This window comes from Eufriesea mexicana, unplaced genomic scaffold (genome assembly GCF_001483705.2).
Source record: "Eufriesea mexicana isolate 0111107269 unplaced genomic scaffold, ASM148370v2 scaffold168, whole genome shotgun sequence".
NCBI classification, from domain to species: Eukaryota; Metazoa; Arthropoda; class Insecta; order Hymenoptera; family Apidae; genus Eufriesea; species Eufriesea mexicana.
The window spans coordinates 68,372-94,122 of NW_016908333.1; the positions used below are offsets into that span (position 1 = coordinate 68,372).

General features: G+C 49.7%; 1 protein-coding gene across 1 annotated transcript in view; it reads left to right on the forward strand.

Annotated features, from left to right (window-relative positions):
- Neto (Neuropilin and tolloid-like) overlaps positions 1 to 25,751 on the forward strand; it is an 84,982-nt gene that overhangs the window by 55,589 nt on the left and 3,642 nt on the right. The window contains exons 2-7 of the mRNA XM_017910850.1: positions 883 to 1,364; positions 1,777 to 2,008; positions 13,600 to 13,860; positions 15,904 to 16,061; positions 16,562 to 16,811; positions 19,041 to 19,156. Coding sequence (XP_017766339.1) covers positions 883 to 1,364; positions 1,777 to 2,008; positions 13,600 to 13,860; positions 15,904 to 16,061; positions 16,562 to 16,811; positions 19,041 to 19,156 — 1,499 coding nt within the window. The remainder of the gene's footprint in view (positions 1 to 882; positions 1,365 to 1,776; positions 2,009 to 13,599; positions 13,861 to 15,903; positions 16,062 to 16,561; positions 16,812 to 19,040; positions 19,157 to 25,751) is intronic.

The following is a 25,751-nucleotide window of genomic DNA, read 5'->3' on the forward strand; positions in this document are numbered from 1 at the left end:
TGGTTGACGAGAAAACCGGGTAATCCTGTTTCATCGGTTACCTTAATTCCGAGTAATTTGCCGCGCTATCTTCTCTTGATATCGCGGAAAAACCAATACGGGAATATTCGTGGAAATTAGTAGAAGTTTCCATACGCTGTTGGAAACCGATACTTCTCGCGCAAATCGGGATCGCGTCGCCGTAGCTGGTTGGACGATATCGCGATTCCGCTGGTCGAGAATGAATTCGAGGTTTACGCCGTCCGTTTCGGTGACGGCTTTTCGAGAAAGCCGGCCACGCAGTTCCATGACAAATTCGATTTCGTATCGAGCGAGATCCGACTTCGTTTGTGCGTGCACCGACGTCAAATCCAAATCGCGCTGGATGACGACTGGAAAAGCGAGAGGGAAAAAAGGAGAAAAATAAAGAGAGACGGTCGGAACTAGGACAGCCAGGTGGGCCGCATTTTCCCGCGAGCCGAATTTACGGGTTTCGTCTTTGTCGAAAGCGCAATCGCTCGATTAGATTGCCTTAAACTATTTTCCAGCGAAATATTTTACGTCCACCCCTTCCGCGTCTGGCCCCTTTATTTCTGCACCGAAAGCCCATAGTCGGTAGAATTTCGCGAATGCAATTTTCGAGGGATTACGCTCGACGTACGGACAGAGATGTTAACGAGAGGGATAGAAACGTGGCGCGTTTGGCGAGCTCGAAAAAATTCTCGTCTCGCCGCGAAATCAATTCCGACCGACTGGTCGCGCCGCGACGCTTGTCCCGCGTGATCCCGAGATCCTCGAATGGTGTAAGAAATTTCGTCGCGATAGTAGGAATATGCGTGAATTTAGAAGAGGGTGAGAAAACGACGACCAATAACGAGTTTCGCTTGACCATTAATGTTTCAGTCACTGGGACGGCCGCGGAAGCCACACGCGAGACAGAGGAGTCACCGTGGAGTGCCTACGACGCGAGAAGGAGCGGTCGAACGTTTGCCTGGTCCTCCGGTACGGAACGTACCACGGGGGAGACGAAATCTATCGGAAAGTTTCGCCAGACAACTTCCTGGCACGCGGACAGCTCGAGCTCCGGGGAACGAGTCACGCCGGAATTGCTAAAGCCGACCAGCGAGAGCCCGGACGAGGACGAAGAGGAGGAGGAGGAAAAGAAGACCGAAATGCACGGGAATGTCGAGGCGACGTTTGGAATGAGGGAGAACGAGACGGAAAGAGGGAAAATCTCGAGTCAAAAGCCGAGCGTGTCTTCGAGAAGTACAGCCGACGCGAGGCAGAAGATAAATTTATCCGCCTCGCAGACGTTTATCCAATCAACGCTGAAACGATCATCGAGCTTCGACGAGCACGTTCTTCCCACGAAAAGTTTTGACAACGTAAGTCGCCTATCGGTTACCAACCACCGTTAACCTATGTTTCCAGTTCTCACGAGCAAACGAACAGAGACCCCGGGACCTAAGGGTAGAGTATACTCGGCGATACGTTCCAGCGCAATAATAATCGCGATATATTTTCCGCGTGGCCAGTAATTCGCTCGCGGGTCGATAACTATAATTTCACGCTATCGCGATAGCCAAGTTACCCAAAGCGTCGCCGGGCAGCTATATAATTAACGACCTGACACTGAGGATTAGAGGATTATTGCTTATCGATCGTGTAAATTTTCGATCGTGGCTAGACTTAAACCGACGCTGGCTTCGCAACGAAGCCATACCTTGTTACGATTCACGGGGATAAGTCTAGCGCGCGTCTCGTCTAAGCTATCGCGTAACTTTGAAATATGTGCAGATAGCGGCGACGCAAGGGTCAAAGTTGGCGGCCGAGTCTCGGAAAAATCGCAAAAGCACCGCCACGACGCCTACCCCATCGATGGTGAGCGAGGTCATACGTCGCCAAATGAGGCACGTACCAGACGTGTGCGAGAAATTCAACGTCGGCGACGAAACTAAACAGGAATTTTACAGTCCAAACTACCCGGACCACTATCCGAATCTCACCGAGTGCATCAGGGTTCTCGAAGGTGAGTTTAAGATTTTCGTCTAATTTTTCTTCTCTCGATTTCTTTCTTGCGTGTCGTCGTCGTCGTCGTTGTCGTGGTTGCCGTTAGTCGGTCGAAAGGTATGGCGGGAACGCAACGCGAAAGTAAATCTATTCTTGGCACAGATATCCCGATGTCGTTCCATATTCATCGATGCAAGAAGTGCCAGGAACGTGGTATATTACATCAAACAGAGTAAATTTATTATAGAAGCGAATCTCCACTTATCCCGGTAACTCGAGGAATTAACTCGACGCTAACTGTACGCGTCGGGGTTGGAGCTTGATATTCCACTCGTTTCATATGTATAAGTTCGTCGTAGCCTGCCGGCTGCAGCACGGAGCAAACTTCGAAAAGGGGCGACCAACACGCGCGACGCCGTGATTGATACACCCTGGTGGTTTCGTTCGTCCGACGAGGAGATCCTGTCCGATGCCGCCAGTAAATTTCCCTCCGCTCGTCGATACAATGCATTCGTGCACGTCGACGGATCGAAAGAAACGCATCAATTTTTCCACCCCCGCCCCGTCGCTCGTTCCGAACGTCGAATAAAGAGTGGCGAGCATCGAATTTATAATAAACGAGCGCGGGAAATTAATAGCCGGGACCCACCTCGCGGTGCATCGTCGCGAACGATTGCTCGTAAGGGAAACGCATTACGATTCGCGACTAGCACGAACAACCGATACCACTCTTGCTCCGAGTCCCGACCACGCTTCGTCCTTCTTCCACCCCCTTTCTGCCGATCCGGCAAGAGTAATTGCGTAAAACGATCTGGCGAATGCGGGTGGGAATGATAAATGGTGCCATGGGGTCGGAGTTTTGATAACGAATCGATAAATCTTGGATATCCGAACCTCGGGACAACGTACACATTTCCCTGGTATCGAAACGGCCGTGTAAAATCTCGGTTCCTCAAACCTCGTCGGCCTACTCGCCGTCTAGCCAACGTCGAGTCGCGATCGCTTCAAGTCGAGTCAAGTCGAGTCGCGGTCGCTTCGAGTCAAGTCGAGTCGAGTCGCAATCGCTTCGAATCGCGGTCGCTTCGAGTCGAATCGAGTCGAGTCGAGTCGTGATCGCTTCGAGTCGAGTCGCGGTCGCTTCGAGTCGAGTCGCGGTCGCTTCAAGTCGAGTCGAGTCGAGTCGCAATCGCTTCGAGTCAAGTCGAGTCGAATCGGATTGAGTCCCGTCGAGTTGCATCGCGTCGAGTCGAGTCGAGTCGAGTCGAGTCGTGTCGCGTCGCGTCGCGTCTGGAGATCCTGGCAGAACTCCCCGGTCCACGAATTACGCACGGTTAAAGTTGCGTTTATGGTTACATTCGCGCAGAGTATACGGAACGAGACAGTCGTAAACCCTTGCGTTCTTCCGCCACACACGGTTGGCGGAGAAAGAGGCGGTAAAAGACGCGCGTGGTTCCTTTTAGCCGGATCCCGAACGCCTCGAAACGCGTCGGATCGGGCAAACGAGGGCAGCTGGGTCGTGTTCGAAATTGAGTCAGGGTCGACAGGCCTCGGACCGTGTACACCGAATCCTCTTCTCACGTACCAAAATAGTATCCACGGCGATCGCTGGTCCTCGGCCGAGTTTTGGAAACGATAGGTCGAACCGTAGTCGCGTATGTTTTCTCTATCTATAGAATCGTAAAACTCGCGCTGGGAAAAGGAAAATAAATATCGGGGAGGGCAGTCGTCGTAGATCAGTCGCTGGTGAATACGTCGCTCCGCGGGTCGCGGAATAAATTCAGATGTAACCACTTGTAAATCACGCATAGCCGGATATCGATAGCAACCCCAGTGCCTTATTTCCTTTCTGGGCGTACACCCCGGGCTAAGGTATTGGCTCGGATTTACATGGGGCGTTTCGTCGTGGATTACGGAGCCGGGGCTCGTACCGAGTTTAAACCGTTACAACGTGCGATGAATACGTTTAAGAATGTATTTTCACTGATAATATTCTTTCCATGGCTCATCCTGGTCGACTGATAAGCGCGAGGAGCTGCAATTGCCTGCCGACTGATAAGAAAGCGCGTTCTTCGCTCGAAATCGACCGCTTAGCTCTACGACCGTGAAAACTAGGTATATCGCAACCAGTGAAAGGAAACGAGCTTTAATTCCAACGTTATCTTCAACGAAGTTTCACGATGATATCCTTTGGGTAATACTCGAGTACACGAAGGAAATGCGTCTAGCGCGTGGAACGATTAGAAAATTCGCGGTATTGGATATAAAATCGTTGAAAATGGGAAAAGGTCGGGGGAGATGATCGAGAGGAGGATGAGACATGGCTGGCTGTTCCCGTTGAGTGACTAACAACGGACTATAACTAGCGTCATTAAACGGACCAGTCTGTGGGTGCGTCGCAGCCGCCATTACATTGATCGAAGTGATTACGACATATTAAGCACCCTATGTAAATTACGATACCCAATTATCCCAACATCGGCGTGCTGCTGGCCACGATTAAGGAAGTTTCCACGCGAATCCACGCAATTCCGTATACGTCAAACTGTTTCGAATTGCATAAATTGGCGGACGTTAAGCAGCCGGGCGGCCATTGTAAATTTCGCGACGGCACACTTCGCTGCCCCCCGTCGCGCCGAAATTCAAGAGCGCAATCGTTGTTACCCTCGAGTACCGTTCTTAGTTTGCCGTCGCCGTGCCGTTCTCGCGATTTCTTACGTGCCGGGGCGAACTCGTTAAACTCGAGGAAAGCCTAGTTCTCGACACGCGGGTGAATCGTCGAAACTTTTCAAGCATCATCGGGGGACAAAGGTCAATGTTCCAATCGCGTTTCGGCCAGTATGTCCCGAGGAACGGCGAAAGAGCAGGCTCGATCAAAGTTTAATTGGAACAATTCGAACTTCTCCTCTGTCGCGACGCGCAAAGACGAAATCGCTCAAAGCCGGGGGTGGCATCTATCTGTGCCGTGTTCGACTGCAATTGCCGGCGAATCGATGAACGATCAAGCCAAAAGACAGCTTGATTCCGTGCTCGATATAGCACAGATAACATCCAGTTCGGATCGCGATTGGTATCCCCTACGTATTCGTGATGCAGTTTCAAATTTATACGGATTTCGGTGTCGGAAAACACATGGCACGCGCGGGCTAATGCAACGTCGATGCCCACCGCCATTGCGCAAGCGATGCGTCGAATCCGTCAACGTTATACGGAATATTTACCCCGGTTATCTGTCGCGTAATAATCGACGAATCTCCGAATGAACCGTCAAAGATAGAAATTTGGAAGGGGAAAAGCGAAAGCCGAGTCGAGTAAAATTATTAATCGCGTAGGTCATGGCTGAACGTCGCATCCAACGAGATAACGTTCTTGCGACTTTCCGTGAAAGGTCGCTCGGCTGTAAACCGCAGATTCCGTCGATTCACGGTGTAAACTGGAGCAAAAATCGAGCGAATGGATCGACACCGATATATAACGCGGACACGGCTCGCTCGCCTTCCTTTTCAGCTCTTTCTTTTCTTCTCTCCTGATCGGGGCGCGCACGCAAGCGGGCCAAGTAGCCCTTCCGGTGAACCCGGCACATCGGAAGGAGGTCCTAATTGCGCGGATGGAACCTTTTTAATTGCTCGTTCGTGAGCATGATAACGCGGTTACACCGGTATCATTATGAAATGTGGGACAGTTTTAAGCAGTTGAAGCCACTCGGCCACGTTAATGAGACCACAGTCGGTTGGAGACCGAATAAGCATTCGCCGGATGAAACGCGATCGAACCTCTTCCGTTTCGTGGGATAACGAAGAAACGGAACTCGAGGAACAGCAGTTCGTTAAACGGGTACGCTTCGTCTCTCGCTCGAGGAACCCACCCGAGGCCAGACCAAACCGCGTAACTTCTTTACTAATTACTCCGAATAATCCCCCTCGCGGTCTTTCGCTTCGCCATCGTCGACGACACGGCTGACGAATTATCAACGCTATCCCTGACATTGGCCTCGAAACGAGCTCCACGAACGTATGACGTTTATCGATCCCGCTAATAGACACGGCGAGTTCGAGAACCAATCCTGAAGGGACCAATAACGGGGACACGTCGAACGACGAGCGGAATAAGCCGAAATGGGTGGAAACGAGCAAAGTCTCGCGAGATACAGAGAGAGAGAGAGAGAAGAGGTCGGGGACAGACTCGATCTAGAGATTCCACAGTGACGCGAGATCTGACCCAGTCATGCGTTGGCGAGATTTTTCGCAGACAACGTCGTCCCTTGGTATTTCTCTGCCAGTTGCTCCTCGCTGTCTCGTTACCCGCAACCACCGGTCCACCGCCAGCGCAGGCGGCCGCAATTTAAAACGTGTCGTCGAGCGTCGGCTTTCTTACCTCTGCCAAGTTTCGCGTTTCGCGCTACGGGACGAAGACACGCGATAAAAAGTTTTCCCACTCCGCCTGTAACACGGGCGGACAAGTTGGTCCGTTTTCTTCGCCCCTTATTTTTCCCCACTGTCGTCGTTCCCTCCGCGTCGGACGCGATCGGTATCGCGCTAGACGTTGGCGGCCAAAAATACAGGCGAGCCCCGATGCGACGGCAAGGTTAATACTTTCGATGTTCGGGAGCCAGCCGACCGGTTGTGCAAGTTGAAAGACGCTGGAAAAAGTAGCAACCTAATAGAACCCGGGAGAAAAGACTCCCCTCTGCTAAGACTGCTGGAGATAGGAGGAAGTCGTGGCTAAGTTCCAAAGTGGACGAGCAAATCAAGTTATCAACCACTCAGGAGGTAAGGGGCCATCAAAGAACCGTTTAATGCGATCCCACGTAAATCAAGGGCGACCGCCCCTCTGCCGTCTCCGTGTTTCGTGGAACATCGAAATACTCTAAGGCCGAGAGTCTGTGCAAGGGAAGCCATTAATTGCGGCAAGACACTGCGCTTGTCCTTGAACCAAAATGGCGTTAAAGACCACCCACAACGTGCCTTCCCATCGATCAACTTTGCCCGAGAAACTTCTGCCGATTACACCCCAGTTGCAGCCTCGCGTCGCGAAGAAATGGCCCGGCGTACGTTTAGAGGAAGGATCAATCGAGAGTGAACCAGATTGTAGGAAGCACGGGTGAATTACCCGGCGGGCGGAGAAAAAAAAAAAAGAAGGAACGGGTGATAAATGGGGAAAACGACGAAATACGTTTCTCCACGGCTGGGTGTCGGTCGGAGGAAATTTCACGGCCGGCGAAATGACGAAGAACCGAGATATTTTTCCATGGACATTTTTAATCAGCGAGAGGAGCAGGGATTACGCGCGATTTAACGATCCCCCGATCGCTGGAATTACTTCGGTCCGTGTTCGAATCGGTAAATTCATCGGGGAGCAAGGACAGCGCAGTTAGCCGTGATAAAGTTCGTGCTGGTTAATTCCTTCTTGCGGCTGGCTCGTTCTCCATTGTCCTCTGCACTCGCGTCCCATGACGAGTGGCATCGTCGAACGCACCTCTAACTGCAATGAATCACTACGAAAGCGGAAATCTCGGCCGGGCGACCGTTTAAGCGCGTACAACGAAGTGCATCGGTGCATCCGCATCCATTCTGCTCCGGTATCTATACATCAGTCCAACTGACAAACTCGACGTATCCCGGTCCTGTCGGATTTCAGTTACCGGTAGTAACGTCGATCGGTAACAAGAAAATTGTCTCCGAAATTCGCTCGAAAATTTTCACTCGACCCTTGCGTCGCGAATCTCGATGATTCGTTCATTCGCGTATCGCTCGTTAAAAATCCGCTTTCCGCGGAAAATCGTTCGCCGATACGCCCGACGAAGAGAGACCTCGGACGAAATGCAGGCGAACGGGAAAGTTTTATAAAATTATACCGTCGCGCAAGCTGTTCCAGGAGGATCGTGTTCGGAAACATGCGCGTCCCGAAGTGCAAATAAAGACGGACGGTATATAAAATCCCCGAGGATCTGTCTCGGCAAACTCTCCCCTTCATCGGCTCTTAACAGCGTATCTCCGAAAATGGCTGGCTTTTCAGGGCGGATCATGCTCGTTCACGGTCATCCTTGTCGGGAGTGCTCGTTAAATGTTCTCACTCAACGGGATACGACTCGATGCGAATGTAAAAGAACCGGCTCGCTCTATTTCCCAAACTCGTAGCACCCTTAAGCCGCCTAATACCGTGTAAAATATAGCGTCCTGGCTGGGAACACGGCGTGAAATATCGCCGTGTCTTTTCGTTTTACATTCCCCGTCTAACTACGGTTTTCGCGGCAACTAATTCGTTAGTTACTTGCCTCGTTAATGAAAACCATAAAAATGTTTCGCTCCTTTTATACGGCGCGATCACGATCCAATTTTTACGAGCTCCTTATCCTAACCCCGGCTGAATAAAATTTAACGAACGCGCAACGTTTTACGCCCGGTTAAGCGACTCGTCTAATAATTCTTTCGTCGCAATTTCCCCCGCGATATTAGTCGTCGTAGTCGGAAGTCGCTGGTATAGGGCTGGCCCATCCTCGTTCACCCTTTTGTCGATTTGATGGCGGTCCTCTAAAGACGGATATATTACGAGAACGCGCGGGTGTAGCCGAATAGGCTGCCATAAATCATCCGCCGGTGAAAAAATAAGCCAGAGACAAGCTACAATGCCGGGTTACGAAACGTTTTCGAGGGATTTAAGCGTAGGAAAAAGGAAACTCGAGTTCCGCGAAGACTTCGCCGTTGTTCCCTTATTTTTCCGCTTATTCCGGACGAAAATTGAAATAAAATCGCGATAAACTTTGCTCGTTTGCCGCGCGATGAACACGGAACGTCGAGTGGAAATTTATTTACATCCGCCATTAGGCGGCATAATTTCGTCGCTTCGAGTACAGAAATTGTTCCCGTCCGCGTCGATTGAAATCGAATTGGAATAAACGGCGGGGTAAAAGTCGGGGAAATAATTAAGTCGGAAGCGGAGGAATGGGCGGCGTCGGGAACTTGTAAAATCAACGACGTTGCTGCTCCGGGGATTAAAACGGACGTTATTTTCGCGTAATATAATTTGCTATTTCGAGCGAACAGGCTTTTTCATCGCCGCGGATTCGAGAGTAAAGAGAACGCGTTTTGTCGTCAGCGGTGCACGCAATTAACGTTGAATCCAATCAGCGACTGTTTTCAAATATACATATATATACACGTATATATACCGTCAAACGATTCGGACAGCACTCGGTCAACGCGATAGGAATTCGAAAATTCGCACGAAAAATTGCGTTTCCACGAAATAATATCGATTACGCTCGAAAGTTGACATAATACTCGAGGCACGTAAAATCGAATGTCGATATTTTTCACTTTTCCCGTTGCGCAAAAAATCCGACACATTCCGCTAACGGATCGACTTAGCAAACATCTCATTTGCCATCGTTTCGTCCAACCACCGTATGCAACACGATACGTGTTTTTCCCGTGCCATGGGAGAAGTTTGAAAATATTATCCAACGAAACGCGGTTCTAAGAAATAAATGTCCGATTCGAACGAAGGGGAAAATTACCGCGTTTTCCCGGAGCTCCCGGCACTGGGGGCATCTAGGTCGCTCAGCTTCCGGGAACCGGGCAAGGCACACACCCCCATCCGACGAATCTCTATGGAAAATTCGATGACCCGCCTGTGGGGGATGCTGATCGTTATTACGAGGAACCAAGGGTTCTGGATACCCAGTAAAAGTCTCCTATGTAGGTTCCTTTATTTCTCTCTTTATGGAAACTCTTATCGAGTAAACGCGTTGTTGCCCTTTATGGAACGCTCGCCGAGATTAATTCCCAGCATACGAGTATCTCCCAGCCCTCGTTGGGCCGAGAAACCTCTTACGCGTTGAACGGGAAGCCCAACTTTGCCAATTTTTGCGCGACTGACTGCGAATTTCGAAATCTCTGTCGATTACCGGCTCTCGGTATCGAGAATTCGAGATGGAAGTTACTAATATATTATTTTTAGGACGTAGACTTAGAATTAAGCACTAAAAGACCATAAAGAGTCTTTTGGTAGCCAAATCCTAAATGCTGAGCAATTCGTGACCCGGTGTTTACTTTCTATTGTACGTTCTACTTAGCAAGTTATAGAATTAGTCGTAAGTCAGTTAGCCGGAGTTACAGTTACGGATAGTTTCACAGTCAGTGAGACACAGTTAGAATTCTGGAAGAGTTGTCGAGTTGTCAGTTGTATAGTCGAAAGTCAAGACTTCGTTAGTCGGTTACAGTCGCGGAATAAAGTTCTGGCAGCATCGTCTCACCCTTGTCAATAGCTGGTTCCTACTAAGAAGGAGGTTCGAGAAAAAATCCTCCCATATATGCAATTTCCAAGCTTTCCAATAGCATCCCCGTCTAAGACAGGGCCTGGTAGGTAGCCTCACCGATGAGTCCACTAGGAGGCCCAGCTAACGCATTCCTTCCTTTTCCTATCATCCCTTTGAGCACCACCGCTACAACGAGGACACCTGCGACCAATTAACTTCAACAACCGTGGGGGAGGACCCCCCGCAAAGTGTAGTCAGAGATTTAGTAGTAGCGACTTCGCTTCAGTACTTCGTTGAAACCATCTCCGACCTTGATCCCCTACGTTAATTACAAACGATAATTCGCATGAAATTAGTCGAAGAATCAACGACGAAATTTGGAGTACTCAGAAGCCAATCACGTTAACTGCGATATTTCTTCGAAGCAATCACCCCTGGAGAACGTTCTCCGTGTCTGTACCCATATCTCCCGGTGTCATCTATTATGAATAAAATTCGTGGCCAATAATTAGCGATAAATCTCGGCGATTCCTATCGCGAAATCGAATCCTGATCACGATCATTTAGAAATCACCCCCGAAATGTCAACCTTCGAGGAATAACGATCGAGGAGGCACGCGAGAACGCGGGCCCGCGCAACTTTCGCGAATTGCTTTGTCCACGGAACACGCGAAACACGAGAGTGGCAGATTTGAAGGCGTGAAAAATTCGACGGGCTTATTAAGGGGAACGGTGGTCGTTACGGAAGACGAGAAGCAGGAAAGCCGGTAGTCGGCGGAAAATGACAGTGGATTCCGAGTCAGACGAGTCTCGTAGGATTTCATCGGCACAATGATGCACACCGATGTTGCACGGGTGTCGGCGTTCTCGCGCGTTCCTTGAGTTTCACGAAGTTCGACGATGACGGAAGCCGTTCGCTCCTTGCGTAAGCTGTGTTCACGGTGGCTGCGACGTCGCGAAAGTTGGCGTTAGACATCGACAACGACGAAAGCTCGAACTCGGGATAGATATAACGCTCCCCCCCGCAGAAATTTCTCGATCCGCGGTTTCTCGGTACGTTTGTTGCTCGACGGCGGGTAATCTCGCGCGAGCGGAATCTTCGAGCAGAAATTCGCGGTATCTTCCGCGACGGCGTCGTTACAGGTGGTAAGCACGAAGCAAAGCGAAACTCTAGCACGGAGGAGAAATTACGAGGAGGAACAGGCGAGTTTATAAATAACTCGTGTAAACGGCGTATAATGGCGGCGGATTGCGCGACCCTTTTGAGAATGGCCCTTAATTTCCGCGATGATTACAAGCAGCGAACGGAAGGTGACACAATCGGGGGATAATGAAGCGTGAAAGTGGGGGAGGAAGAGCCTTTGGATCCGGTGAAAAATGCGATCGACCGTTCCGCGACTGGAATACCGGTATTTCCATGCGAAAGCGGACAGTGGTTGGGGTGAGATTGCCGCCGCTTTAGAGTTTCCTCCCTCTCGGAGAAAATAGTCGCGACGCAGACCTTTCTCCTCGCCTTTTCCCCCCTGTTTTCCCCTGCGTCGCTTTTTATCGCTTCCTTCTTTCTTCGCCCCGAAGAACGCGGTTTCACCGATCGTGGGCTCCGAGCTTCTCGCGCCTCGCCGTTCGAATAAGAGCCAAGGAACGTTGCTCGTTCGATGCCCGAGTCGCGACATTTTCCCGGCACGTACGATCGCGTTTTCGATTCAGACGACAATCACGCCGTAATGACGGAGGGCGATTTGCGATAAAGGTGCCACAGGTCGCGGCCAACTCGCGCGATCGCCGAGTCCAGGAAATATTCGCACGTCCTTCGAAGGAAAACGAGACTCGCTGTGTGACTCGCCGAGCGGAGTTTCATTCATAGCGTGACATAAATACCCGAACGAGCAACGATACGTGGTCGCAGCGTTCTTGCGCGAGTCCGAGACAAGAAATCCGCTAATAACCCTCGAGATGGTATCTTATCTCCGAAGGATTTATCGCGCGCGTCGCGACAGTCCTACGTATCCACGCCGAGACGGTTGAAAATGCAGACGCGGGAAATGGTTGGCGCGCTTTTAATCGTGGCGAAAATAGACGATCTATATTTCTTCGTGTAGCGCTTAATCGAGGGTAAACGCCGAAGAACGAACACGCGGCCTCTACAACGACGATGTAATTTTCGGTCAATAATTTTCCCGATATCGCGCTCGGTCGGGTATAAATTTTTTCGCGGTGCACAAATGGCAATACGAACGAGATATTTTATTCGCAAATACCAAATATTTACGAGCGAACCGTGAGCCGCGTATCTACCCTTCCCCTAGTCGCGATGCACTTTTATTTCCCCGTTTCGCCGATCTCCGCAGAGTTACGGTATGAAACGTAACATTCGTCGAACCGTTTGGAATGTAGCAACAATTTCGTCTACCCGTGTGTATATTCGCTGCGTGTATCCCGTTTCAACGTGGGAATCTTCGTTGCAGTAAGGTTGAAATAATTATACTTAAGAGCAATGCCGCCGGCAGCGATCTAATTATTCGAGGGAACGATAGCGTGCTCCCCGCGGTTCGGTCCATTTGCCCAGACGCGAAAACTGCGTTCGCGTTGGCAAAAGCCAAAAGCCATGGAACCCGGCGCATCGCGGGACAGACAAAGTGAATTCCAACGATCGATTCACGGTAAATAATTCCCGGATAATCTTGGTACGTGCGAGGAAAACGGAGACGCGTTTGCATCCCAACGGCTTCATTACGAATCGAATCGACTGGGATTTACGTACGACCGCCATTTTGGTGCAAAGAACGCGGTCGAGCGCGTCGCCATACGCTCCGAAGGTTGTGCCGCGCGTAACCAAACATCCGCTCGTATTTATCTCGAGTTTATCGCGGAAAACGTGGGACGTTTTTACAATCAGCCGCGGGTCGAATAAATCGCGGAACGCGGAAGAAACGTCGGTGGATTCGCGTTGATCGATAAACGATTCGCTTCTTGTCGCTGGACAAAAAGCACGTTCTGCAAGGTGAACTGAAAAAATAGCATGGCGACTACGACGGATAGCCTGGCCAGTTGCCAGAGCGACTTTCCACGCTAACGACGTTAGAATATTTATCGCGTAAGCGACCAATCAGTCGGATTCGCGTGGAATTCCAACAACGCGCGCGTGATATTGCCTCGCTTTCGGGTCAGGGTTTCTCCTCCAAGAGTCGACTAAAAATAATACTTCCCGGTACCAACGTCCAAGTCTCGATGAAGCGTCGACGGGGACAAAAGCGGGGAAAGTCAGCCCTTTAACGAACGCAAAAATCATTCGCGTTGAACGTCTTTTTCGCGTTCCCACGGTTTCCAGCCACGACTTTCTTCGTGTCTCATTTCAGCCAAGGAAGGCATGCTGCTGAGGCTCGACTTTCGAGACGAGTTCAAGCTCGAGGAGAGTCCCGACTGCCGTTTCGATTACCTCGAGGTACGTGACGGCCAGCACGGCTACTCCAATCTCCTCGGCAACTTCTGCGGCACGAAGTTCCCCCCTGAGATCACGTCGAAGACGAGATATCTCTGGCTGCGATTCCACAGTGACGATAGCATCGAGGACAAGGGATTCAAGGCCATCTGGAGTATGATACCAAGACCGACTTATCGTAAGTATATGGTATTACGATCCTCCTACTCGTCCGTCACGGTGCTCGAGATTTTCCTCCCGCCAACGGACCCCGTCCTCTTTCCTTGCTTCGTTCGAGAACCTACGCCTACAACCGCGTCGAGATTACTCGACAGACACGAACGGATCGACGAGAAACGTCGATCTGGCGACGTGGATCGTTTCGCGACGACGAGGACGCGAATCATGCTTGAATCGATGAAAATAGATCCGACGTTTAAATTTCGCTTATTTCGAGAGCAGCTACTCGCGCGAGTTTGGTTCTCGGATTGTTTGATTTAGTAGGAACTGGAATGCAAGGTCCCCCGTTTCTGGATCGCGGAGAACGCGAGTTCTCCAAGTTTTATATTAAAAGTTAACTAGGATTCGCGTTCGAGAAAATAGGTTGGGGAACATCTGTTCGCGAGACGGCGAATTCGTGGTGGAGACAGAAATTCGACAGACTTCGTGGAAAGAATAACGATCGTGGTCCTCGTTAATGTTCTACAAGGACCGGGTTTATGGCGGATACAACGGTAGCTGTCCTCGCAGCTTCCGTCGACTGCTGCTCGACTTTCGAACTGAAATTTTCGACCTGTCGCGAACATTGTTCTTCTCCTCGAAGAAAATTTCTCCGCCCGGCAAGCTGGTCCGATACGTCAACTCGATACGTTCGTTGGGTAAAAACAAATTGTCATTTCGCCGTGTCAATTTGTAGGATACAGCGGGCGCCACGATTGCCGAGACATAGGGAAAAGCGGAGCGTAAAATAAACCCTTTCATCGGGATATTTCCAGGGGCAAAATATTGCCGAGTTATTTCGCGTCGATGAATTTCATCCTTCCGAAAAATTCCGGAAAAGAGAAGTTGGGAGAAATTTATCTCGCGGGAAAAATCGTGGTTCATTCATTAAAAACAAACGCGAATGGCGACTGGCGGCTCTCGGATTAGAATACTCGCTCGGACATTAGCCCCGACGACATCGTGGAACGCGTTGGGCGGCTTCCAATACAACGGGTTTCCCGATCCAACTGGACCTGTGCGGAAAATTTTTTTTATCTTGACCGGTAGTAAATCGCACATCCGCCGACTCGGGCGGAAAACGCGATGCTGGCTAAAAATAATTTCGATGTAATTCCCGTTACCGTGTCGAAACACCGTCATTATTTAGTTATTGTTCCCGAGATTCGTACAGAATTATGGCACGGTGGAATTTCCCATTGGAAATCGAAGGGAAACATTTTCGCGTAACGGGATACGTATGCTCGAATTATTCCCACTTTCGCCTCGTTCCGTGTATCGATCACGCGATAATGTTGATAAAATGCAAGGCGGGGGCACGTATCGCGATCTCCCTTTCGCCGAGTACATCCTGTTTCCAAGTGCGCTCCAACAGGCTAGATTACCAGAAAGCCGACATCGATATACGCGCGCGTCTCATACAGCTCATTATTTCCGTGCATTTGCACACATCCGCCGCGATGAATGTCGTTTGAGTATTCGGTTGCTCTTAATACGCTCCAAAACGCCGGGCTTTCCAGGCTCTCGCGATTCAGTCTTAACGAGGGACAAACATTAAAACGCCGCTACGACGGTAACGATCGCTCAAATTCAAGCACCGACGAGAGAGAAAATTAATCAGATGCCGAGAGGGAGAATCTCACCCGCGCGTTTGATTAATTTTTTCTCCTTCGTTGTGCGCCACACCGTTCGCGAATTTTATAAATGCCAATTCGAAACGGGAAATTAATTCTTCCGCGAACAATAGCCGGAGACGTTTCGTTGTTTTCCACTCTCGGCGTTTCTCCTCTTCTTTTCTCTCTTTTCTACCCACCCTTTCATCCCATTTTTCGCCCAGCGAACGTTACTCGGTCCGCGGTGAACGCGTTCTCCATTGGCCCCCGACGGCCACTCGTCGAAGCTCGAGCTCGTAAACGAGCGAGTCGCATTATCCGCGGGAAATGAAACGCGAATTAGTCGGGCAAACAAGCAGCTGACAGTCGTCCCGAGGAAAGTGTAATACTGTAATAGGTGTGATTTACAGCGGGAGTGCCACCGGAACCCGAGCCGTGCGTGCATTACGTGAGCGGCGTCGAGGCGGTCATCAGCAGCAACGACGTGGCAGACAGGAAGTCTCTGTCCGAGAAGGAGGGCATCCCTCTGGACTGCATGTGGAACATCACGGTCAAAGAAGGATGGAAGGTAAAATTTCCCTTTTCCACCGCCATGCTAATTTCATCGCCGAATTCCTCTCCAAATTCTCGAAACATTTCGCTCCTCGATATTGCTCGATGCAGTTAATTGCGAAACAAAAGAAAAAAAAAAAGAAAAAAAAAAGAAAAAAAGGAAAAAGAAAAACGACGAAAAGAAAGAGGAAGAAAACAACGTAACTGGAAATGCACCGCGCGTCGTATATTTTGAATGGGACCGTCCGAAATACTTGATGACGAATCCCTTTGTCAGACTGCCTTTGATCCCTGCCTCATCCCTACGCCAAGCTACCTGGTTCTTTTTGGTCAAACGAAATCACGTCTGGCACAAAAATGTCAGTAATAGAGGCGTTCTCTCCGCCTAATAAAATGTACCGCCTAATTGGCGCAAATCCTTTGAGTTCATCGTCTGGATAGAGCTAGGGACAGAGAGGGAACCAGGGAGGAAGAAAGGGCCGAGGCCTTTATCGCTGGAACACGTACAACTTTCAGATTCAGCTGACGTTCTCCGATCCCTTTAAACTGCAACGACCAAACGAGTGCGACGCCAACTTCGTGGACATATTCAAAGAACGCACTGACATGTCCTCGAGAGAGAAGAATTTCTGCGGCAGCATCGCCGACACCGTCCTCATCGGGACCAATACCGCCTTTGTCAGGTTTTACGCGGAGCCTAAAGCGTTGAACAGCAGCTTCGAGGCCGTGATGACAGCGCTCAGGGACAGGGATCCGGGAGACAAGCGTGAGTTCACAAACATCCTCGATTAATTGTTCACCGTTTTCAGCTATAGCACCTCGTCTCGTCGCGATATCGCCCGGTGATATTATTTCATCGAGCACACGGCTACCGTTTCGGATCGGCGCGAAGAATCTCGTATCCTCGCGGCTGCAACGTTATCGCGTCGTTACCATTGTTCGCGTTCCAATTCTACGTGCCGGCTGCATACCGGCTCGATACCGGTAATCGGCGAATATCTCGCGAAAATTTTACACTTGCTCGAACGAATCGCGGTACCGCGGGATAAACTCATTGGCGAATTTCGAATTAACCAGATTTTTATCGCCACTTGCGAAACTTTTATTTAATCGCGCTGCCGATGAGGTAGTTTCGGCTCGATTTGCAGCGCATGGGACGCGTGTACGCGCGCATGGAACAGCTTTCGACGCGTAACGGCGTACCGTATTATCGTTATCGTATGGCGAATATCGACGTGGTACTTTTTCGAACGCGGTGCGCAAAGTTCGTACGTCTGTTCCGGGGTGTACAAATATCGATTCGCCGGACAAAGTGACTCGTTAATTAGCACGAAACGAATTCAGGGATATCACGGTGACTTATGAAACGCGACGAGCGCGTTACAAGGAGACAAAAGGGGATATCCCAATTATATTTTTCAACGATCCGTTGGTTGATAATAGGGCAGGGACTAGTAATTGGCCGGTCTTTTACGCGCGTCGTGAACAAGAAAGTTTAATTTCCATTAGATGACACGCTACGCCGGTATCGCGAAGGTCTTTGTTCCACGACACGCGGGTAATTTCGACGTTAAGTTTCATTAAATTTAACACCGGCGTGCCTCGTTCGTCGGCAACGCGTTGCCCGGGAGTACAGAGATACGGCGTAATGGAAATTCGTAAATTAACGAAGCCACGCGTGTTTTGTAGCGAAAGCATTCAAGCGACGCATAAAGGGGAAGAAGAAACGGAAGAACAATTAGACGATTATCCTGACCGGTTACGTTGGAGGGAACGAAAGGTCGTTACGCGTCTGTTGATGCGCGTTCGCGGATCAGGAGTTATTTAACAGCTCGAACAGTTCATTAGCCCAAGTGACTCGCAACTGGCGGTTCGTGCAACGCGTCGGTTACGTAAATGGCCGGTGATAATAAACGAAGGATCGATAATACAGGGGGAACGCGGTAAATTGGAAAACGAGGATGTCAATGGCGGCCGATCGCGAACGCGATTTCGTTGCGGAAAAGCCAATGCCGAGGGATGAAAAGTTTCTTGCGATCGACCTCATCTGGCCAGACGCGTTTCCCCCGCGGCATGCCTGGAATAATTCTTTTGCCACTGGTGGAACGAAATATTAAATTTCCCGCGCAGCTCGAATCGCGGAATTCCACGAAATATCGTTAAAATTCCATTGAACGATGCATCGGAGATAAAACCGGCTGGCACGAAAAAAGCTCCGCATTCGCGGGCACAATGCGTTTCGCCTCTATTATTCGCAAGGTACTATTTCAAAAGTCAAAGAAAACGATCGCGCGCGGAACGATTCGCGGTTAAAGCGACGCACCGATCAACGACTCCCGGACGATCGGAGGGGGCCTGGCCCGATAATTGCAACGATATCGATGGAAACGAATAATCGACTTAACCGGTTGATATTCACGGGGAATAATCAGTCGGGAAAGAGATCCGAGACGGTAAATTAACGGCGGTAGAGTGGGCTGAATGGCAAATGGAGTAAGCCGCAGCGGTGCAGTTACACGTACGAAATTCTCCGGTTCTATCTGACACAAGAGAAGAATCCTGGGCTCTCTACACCTGCCACCCCCGCAGAACTAATATCTTACGAACGACTTGTCCGCGGACTCGAGCGAAATTCACTTATTCCCCTATCTCTCGTACGATAAGATTTTAAATGAAAATTTTCTTGTACGCCGCCGGTTGGCTCCGTCGTGCACGCGAGATCGCAAGAACAATGGATTAAGAAGTGCTCGACGTACGTTGTATAGAAGTTAACGTCGTTTCGTCGCGGGCCGCGTTCAACTCGCTTTTTAACCGTCTCTAACCGATGTCGCGCGGCCATTTTGGTGCTCCTTTAACGTCACGGCGCGATTAACGGCGGTGTGAAAGAATTATCGTGCTAAATCTGCCGTATTAACGTACATAACGGGCGTGCGCGAGGGGCTTAAGCATAATTCGGATGCATAACGTCGTTACACTTTCGTCGATCTGTTTACAGCCTGCCTCGATAACGAGTACTACTGCGAGGACGCAACGTGCATCGCCGCGGAATTGCAGTGCAACGGGAAGGTTAATTGCCGTTTCCGATGGGACGAAGAAGATCAATCTTGCAACGTGAGTGTGCAAACGTTATATCGAGAGTAAATTCAACGGTAATCCTACCGGGGGCGTTAAATATTTCCCGATGCTCGGACCTAAATCATTTCTGCCTCGCAGAAGCGCAGAAGACCTACCCTCAGCGCCATCTTTGCGTCTCGCCTGCCGCTTTGTCTTCGCGACATCGTTTATGCGGACACGGCGAACGCTTTCCGCGTTATCAGCCCGACGGGGGCGAGCCATCGTAGAAAAGTTGGACGCAGTTTTGTTTTACGCGCGCGTCCACGTAAAATAGAGAACTCGCAAGATCTCGAGGAACTTTGAGGAACGGTAGCGAAGAGACGGCGAAGCGGGACTTTAATAAGATCTCTTCCTCTGTCATTATAACCATTGCGACTAGCAGACCCATTCGGAAGCGCTCCCATTGTGTCGCTGTAAGCTAGGCTACTTGGAGCTAGGGTCGCAGCAGTGCTCGTTCAGCGCAAGAAGGAAAGTGCCTTGGCCTTACATGCACGCGTACGTAACGTCTTATCAAAGCGAGACGAATGACGACCATGGTGGTATCTGGTGAGCGACGTGACAGAGCTCGGTAGGGGTCCTTTCACGTTTCTCCTCGGAATGTCATCGTTTCCTTGCCGGGATTATTCGGTTCCCCGGTTTCTTAGCGCCAACCAGGCACGCGTGATACGCGATACCGCAAGAATGGCGTGTCGTCTAGACTTAATCGCTTTCCACCCTTTCGCCCTGCCTCCGTCTGTTCCAGAGGGCTAATTAATTTATTCGAGGGAAGTTCAGCACTCCGGCCCAAAGGCACCGCCCTGCCTATATTTAGCTTATACGTCGATATCTCACGCACGTTAATAAGCCGTGTGCCATCGCATCGCCTTCTCATCGAGGCGTAACACAGCCCTGAAACGTGAATCCGAAGCACCAGCCATTTAGCCGATGGCAATTATCGTTCCCAACGTATCCGAAGAATCGCTTCGCAATTAAACTTGGCGGCATCGCAGAGATGTCCACGTGCTCGTTAATATTCCGGGAATTCTCGAGTCGGTTCACCCGGATTGCCGCTTCTTTGTAATAAACTCTGGCAATCCGGTGTATACGACCCCCAACAAAGACTTAATATCCCGTCTCCCTGTCCCTTGCCTCTCTGACCGCGCTCTGTCTGTCTCTCGGTGGTTAATTAATTTATTCAAGGCTGCTCTTGCCGGCCCAAGTCGGTCGTTCCGTTTTCCTGACCTCTGACTCGCATCCACCGTGACCGTGCTCTCGCGATATTCGAATACGTCGCTGCTCCGCTAACAGCGGATGTTTCCGGTTCCGGGGGTGCAAAATAGTATGCGCTTTTGGCAAACTACCAGCACAGCCATACCTCTCTCGGCCGACGGCGTTGTGGCACCGACGGGATATTAATCTAATGGCAAATAATGCCGGCGATATGCTATCGTTCGATTGCGTCCTTATTCCCACGCCCGACCCTTTTTCACCGTACTCGCGAGTACGCGCGAGTTCACGCGAGTTCACGCGAGTTCACGCGAGTGCGCGCTTAATCGAGAGACGTGGACTCGATCCTGTTTCGACCATGCCAACGACTCGACGATCGCGACGCCTTCGACCATCCGGTTAACGTCCCGATTCCTAATTTCCACTAGAAAACGGGTGGACGGTGTTGATCGGACGAACGACACGGTCGATCGACAAACTCTCGATTTCGTGGCCATTGGCCGGGTCGAAAGAAACGCGATCGAGGATCGAACGGCTCGTTATCGTCGAATCGGGGAAAGATGGTAGTCGTGGGACGACGGTCGTGAAACGAGACCCTTCTTTTCTTCGAAGTGAAAAGTTGAGATTAAGAGAGCCAGTCGCGAATAGAGTCCCGGTCCAGCAGATTCCCCGACAGGTAAGGTTAAAAGGAAGCTCCCATTTAAGCGGCAAAAACGGGCTTTTCTTTGAGGTCACTTGCTCCGTAATATTCATCCGTAAGATCGTGAACTTCTTGTCCCTAGGCGACGGGCCACGCTAAAAAGGTTATCCCCTTGAAAGATGGTCATTCGTGTGGATTCCTTTGTGCTGGTACGATTTATCGAGAACGCGCCGTGCACAAAGCTTTTCCTTCTATTTCACTGCAACGCACGAATAACGTCCCGGGAATCCATTTCTATTTTCCCGGAAACTTGACGAGCGTGAAAAGCCACGATATAAACAACTCCCTTGCTCACTCTCTCTCTCTCTTTCTCTCTTTCTCTCTCTTCGTTTTTTTTCTCTTTTCCCCTATCTCCCTGTGTACCCGTGATACACGCAACCTGCATTCTAGCGCCATTTTTTATACTCTATGCGCGACTCGCATTCGCGATGCAAATGCATTTAATGCCACGATCGTTTTCGATGTTACTTTTCTCTTAGCAGTTCGCCTGGAAAATGCCAGCAACGTTCAGCGATTCTGCGAAATATTTAATAACGCGTGTCCCGAGATTTCTAGATCCGGCAAGATCAAGCATAGAGCTGTACGACTCGCCGTATCGCGCAAGAATGGTCCATAACCGTATCGACAACTCTATCGACTTTCCAACGAGTACGTTCCGCGCGAATTCATCTCGACTGTCGCGGGAAATCGACTTTACGATCGTGTCCCATCCAGTGCTCCTTCTCCAACGTATTCCGACCATCTGACAGTAAGCCAGAGCGTGACGGAGCAGCGTAAAAAATGATCCTAGCTCTCACAGTTTCGCATACGAGCAGCTTGTTTAATCTTTCAGAGGGTACGCGGAGAATTACGCGAACCATCGCGATATCTTTTACAGGGCAACTTACCCGGCAAGAACTCCAGGCTATGATATTTCTCAGACGAGTGTAAAAGAATATCGAAACTGCGGGTGGACGTGACACGAGTCGGTCCGCGGAAAAGGTGAAAAGTTAAACTCGGATCAGCAAGACTTTAGGGAAACTCGGAGCGGAGTAGATCGTTCGGAATTCCCGTGGACACCTAAAAAGCGCGCCAGTATTTGAACTATCCTTTGGAAGAGTATTACTTAAGCAGTGTGACCGACGCGACGCGCGGAATTAATAAAAAATTTATACGTCCGGTTGAGGGTAGCGACTCTCTCTGGCTAGGGGATGAAAGATCGTCTCTGTTTACGAACTAGCTGGATGTCATATCCGACGACCTTTCTGTTGCCGTTCATTGCTTCCCTTATTCCTGTCCCGGAGCTTTCCTCTATCTACCTGGCCGTGTCTCACGATTGCAATAAAGCACGACGAGATTATACGACGCGATAGCGAGGTACCGTTAGCATGGAAGCGTGGCCACGAAATTGACGGCACGGACAGAATGCGCAACGAAATCGCGGTGCCACCATAGTAGCCATCCTATCCAATTTCATTTCCCTCTAATGGAAAGTGCATTCCTACACAGCTTACACCGTTTAGCGCTTACCGGAAAATACTAATGGGAAGCAGACGCCAGGAAAAAGAAGAAAACACGAGCATCCCCCATGAGGGTACCCGGTCAAAGCCTCGTCTCGCGAGATGTCCTTCGCCTCGTTATTAACCGCTTGAATGCCAAACAGTAATTTTACGCTCCTTCTGTTTCGCTAAAAAGTGTCAACGCTCTAGGCTGTCAGGCCCCTACAATCGCGACACGCTCGGTTTCTATCGAACTTTACGCCTGCCGTTCCGTTTTAGGTAAATTAAAATAAAATTGGAGTAATATTACACTTAAGTGCAGATGTACACCTTTTTATTGTTATAAACAACGGATATGACTACTTATAGGACTGACTCGGAAGGATGTCAGAACATCGCTGAATCGAAAGAATTACAACTTATCGCACATGAGCAGAAAACAAGCGTAAAAGCGCTCCTTGGGGCACGGCAAATATCCATGGCACTCCAACGATTAACCCCTGACCCCACGATTTAAGATTCAACAGCGTGATCCCAAAACGTAAACAGAACTGCCAAATCTATCGAGTTGTGCCAATCGTACGCGACTTACGTGGGGCACATCAACAAAGCACGGGCCTGACACGTGGTGTTCACACTTGGCCCGGTCGACGTACCACGAGCCAGGCCCGTGATAGTCAGTTTTGGCTCGAAAACCTGACCACGAGTCCCACACGTGATTGTAGGCCAAAGGGTCAAACCGTGCCCCAGGCAGAATGAAATTTTGCACGGTTGCCTAGAGTTAAGAAGCAGCCTCGATGGAACGACGATTCGATATTCGAGCTGAGATTAGCTTCCCGTTCGAGTATCAATCTTCGCGATTCAATTGCACCATCTCGAATGAAATAAGTCGCATTTGATTCTTTCCCGATCGACTAGCTCGCGTCTTCATTTATATCCACCGTCCCCGAGGCTCTTCTTGTAAAGATATCGATTCCGCCGTCACACAGAGCGTCGAGATTCCATAATAATTACCGCCGCAAGAATGTTCTTTAATTATCGGTTCGACCCGTCCTATTCTGCGCCGCCGTTTCTCTCTTCATCTTCCGCCGTGGAATAAATCGGGAGTCGTGAACATAACGGAATCCTCGCCATATACTCGTTACTTTAATGAAGTTCTTCAACGTTTTTGCCCTGCGACTAATTATTTCTTTTGCCGAGCGAAAGAAGCAGATCCTCGCCGGACTATCATTAATTCCGACGCGCGACACGGCGCGAATCTGTCGCCGCAGTGATCCGGGTCGAGGAACAGACGAACCTACGCAGAGCCAGCGAGGATTCTCGTTTACGACAAGACGCCCCCGATAAAGTTACCACGGTAATGCGTGCGACGGGGGATTTTTCTTTGTCCACGCGGACGCTGCTCGTTACGACGTCGAAAATTATGACAGCGATAAAAATTACGGCTATCTACGAGGGGACACTAAATGCCGCGTAACGCGCCATTTTTCATAAGCGAATAAATTTAACGAAGAGACGAATGGGTCCGACGCGACGTTGTTTGATCGGCCACGTCAGTTTCGGTATAAATTTCCGATGGATTACAAAACGATACCGCGGTATCACAGGATTTTCAGATACTCGCGCGATTATCTGGCAGCGACAGGGAAGATCACCGGTATCGGTTGCCGCGAGGCTGATGCGACGGAAAGCAAATATTTTCTGCGTCCGAAAGGTTCGTGTTCCATGGATTACCACTGATTCGAACGCAACCGCAAAGGGAAAGAAGGCAACGGAAGGGAAAAGGTTTTACGTCTAGCGGACACGTTCGACAGACAGTTTGATGTTCTCTTACCGCGTGGTTTTCTTGAAAGTTGGGCATGTTATGTAAATAGCGTCCGAGCGATGGGAAATCGGAGGTATCGATTTGGGGAAAAATTTCGGCCGAACAGGGAAACCGTTTCAAGTCGGAGTATTAACCCTTTGCACTCGAGTGGTGAGCTTCAGTCACCGTTTCATAAAATTTGCAAGATCGATATTAATTAATATATCAAATTTAATGGAATGTAACAGTGTGCGAAGTATCGAAGTCAGATAATTCTACAATTCTATTATTGTACAATCTTTTATTTACTGCTCGAAAAAGTATCGTCAGTTTTTTAGTACGGAATCTTTGAATTTCTGCTCTTCTTTGTCGAGTGCAAAGGGTTAATTTCGGTGAAAGGTTTCGACAGACGGAAAATAAGCTGAGGAGAAAAAAGAAAATTAATCCTTGTCAGGATAGAAGCAGAACTCTCGACGAGTTATTGTAGCTAACGCGATAATATCGGGATGCCGGGAAAGGTAAGGGAAGGAATCGAATTTGGTACGGATTAACGAGAACGTTGGTCAAAAGGAAATCTTCGTTATACGAGACATAACGTGCAACAGCATGGAGGCGAATAAATATCGATACGATCGAAAATATCGGGGTTCCGCTTGCAGGCCGGAATAAATCCCAGCTCGATAGCAGAGGGAAGCATCAAAAGTGTCTCTCGTCGCGAATGCAGTAGCCGTTCGAAATGTATTTTTACACGGACTATCACAAACACGTAAAACGTCCGTTGGAGTGTGCTCGCCCATATAAGCATAACAATAAACCTTCCGGGCTTACGGAAGCAGAAAGAGGCATTTTCAACCCCTCAACCAGAGCTCCTCGTCCTCCCCTTGGCCATCCCTTCGTTTCACCCTTCCCACGCTCGCGCTGCCATTGGTTCAAGGTTCCTCTGAGAACTGTTGGGATCTAATGCGGAGAAATCTCATTCGATGAACGTTCGGAAATACTAGCACGGACATCCCGGTGTAAAGCAGAAACGCGATAACTCCGTGTATTTAGCGAATGGCGCCGACTCTTCGCACAATGTGCTCATTACGCGCGTTATACTTATTACCCTTATCTCAGCCGTGTATGCCCACGTTTTATCGGTCTCTACATGGCGGAAGGAAAAATCGGGATGCTTTGCCAACAGAACGGACATTATTGCCACGCCATGTTCCATCGTTTGCGTGGATCTCGTGAATAAACGAACACCGTTAATTTTGCCTGATCTCTTTGAATATCCGACGTATTCTACTCTCCATTATACCAGCCGATGTACTTCAATCGTAACCGCGAATTCATAACGGCCATTTTTTTAAATACACGTTCGTAAAAGTTTCCGACCGAGAGAGAGAGAGAGAGAGAGAGAGA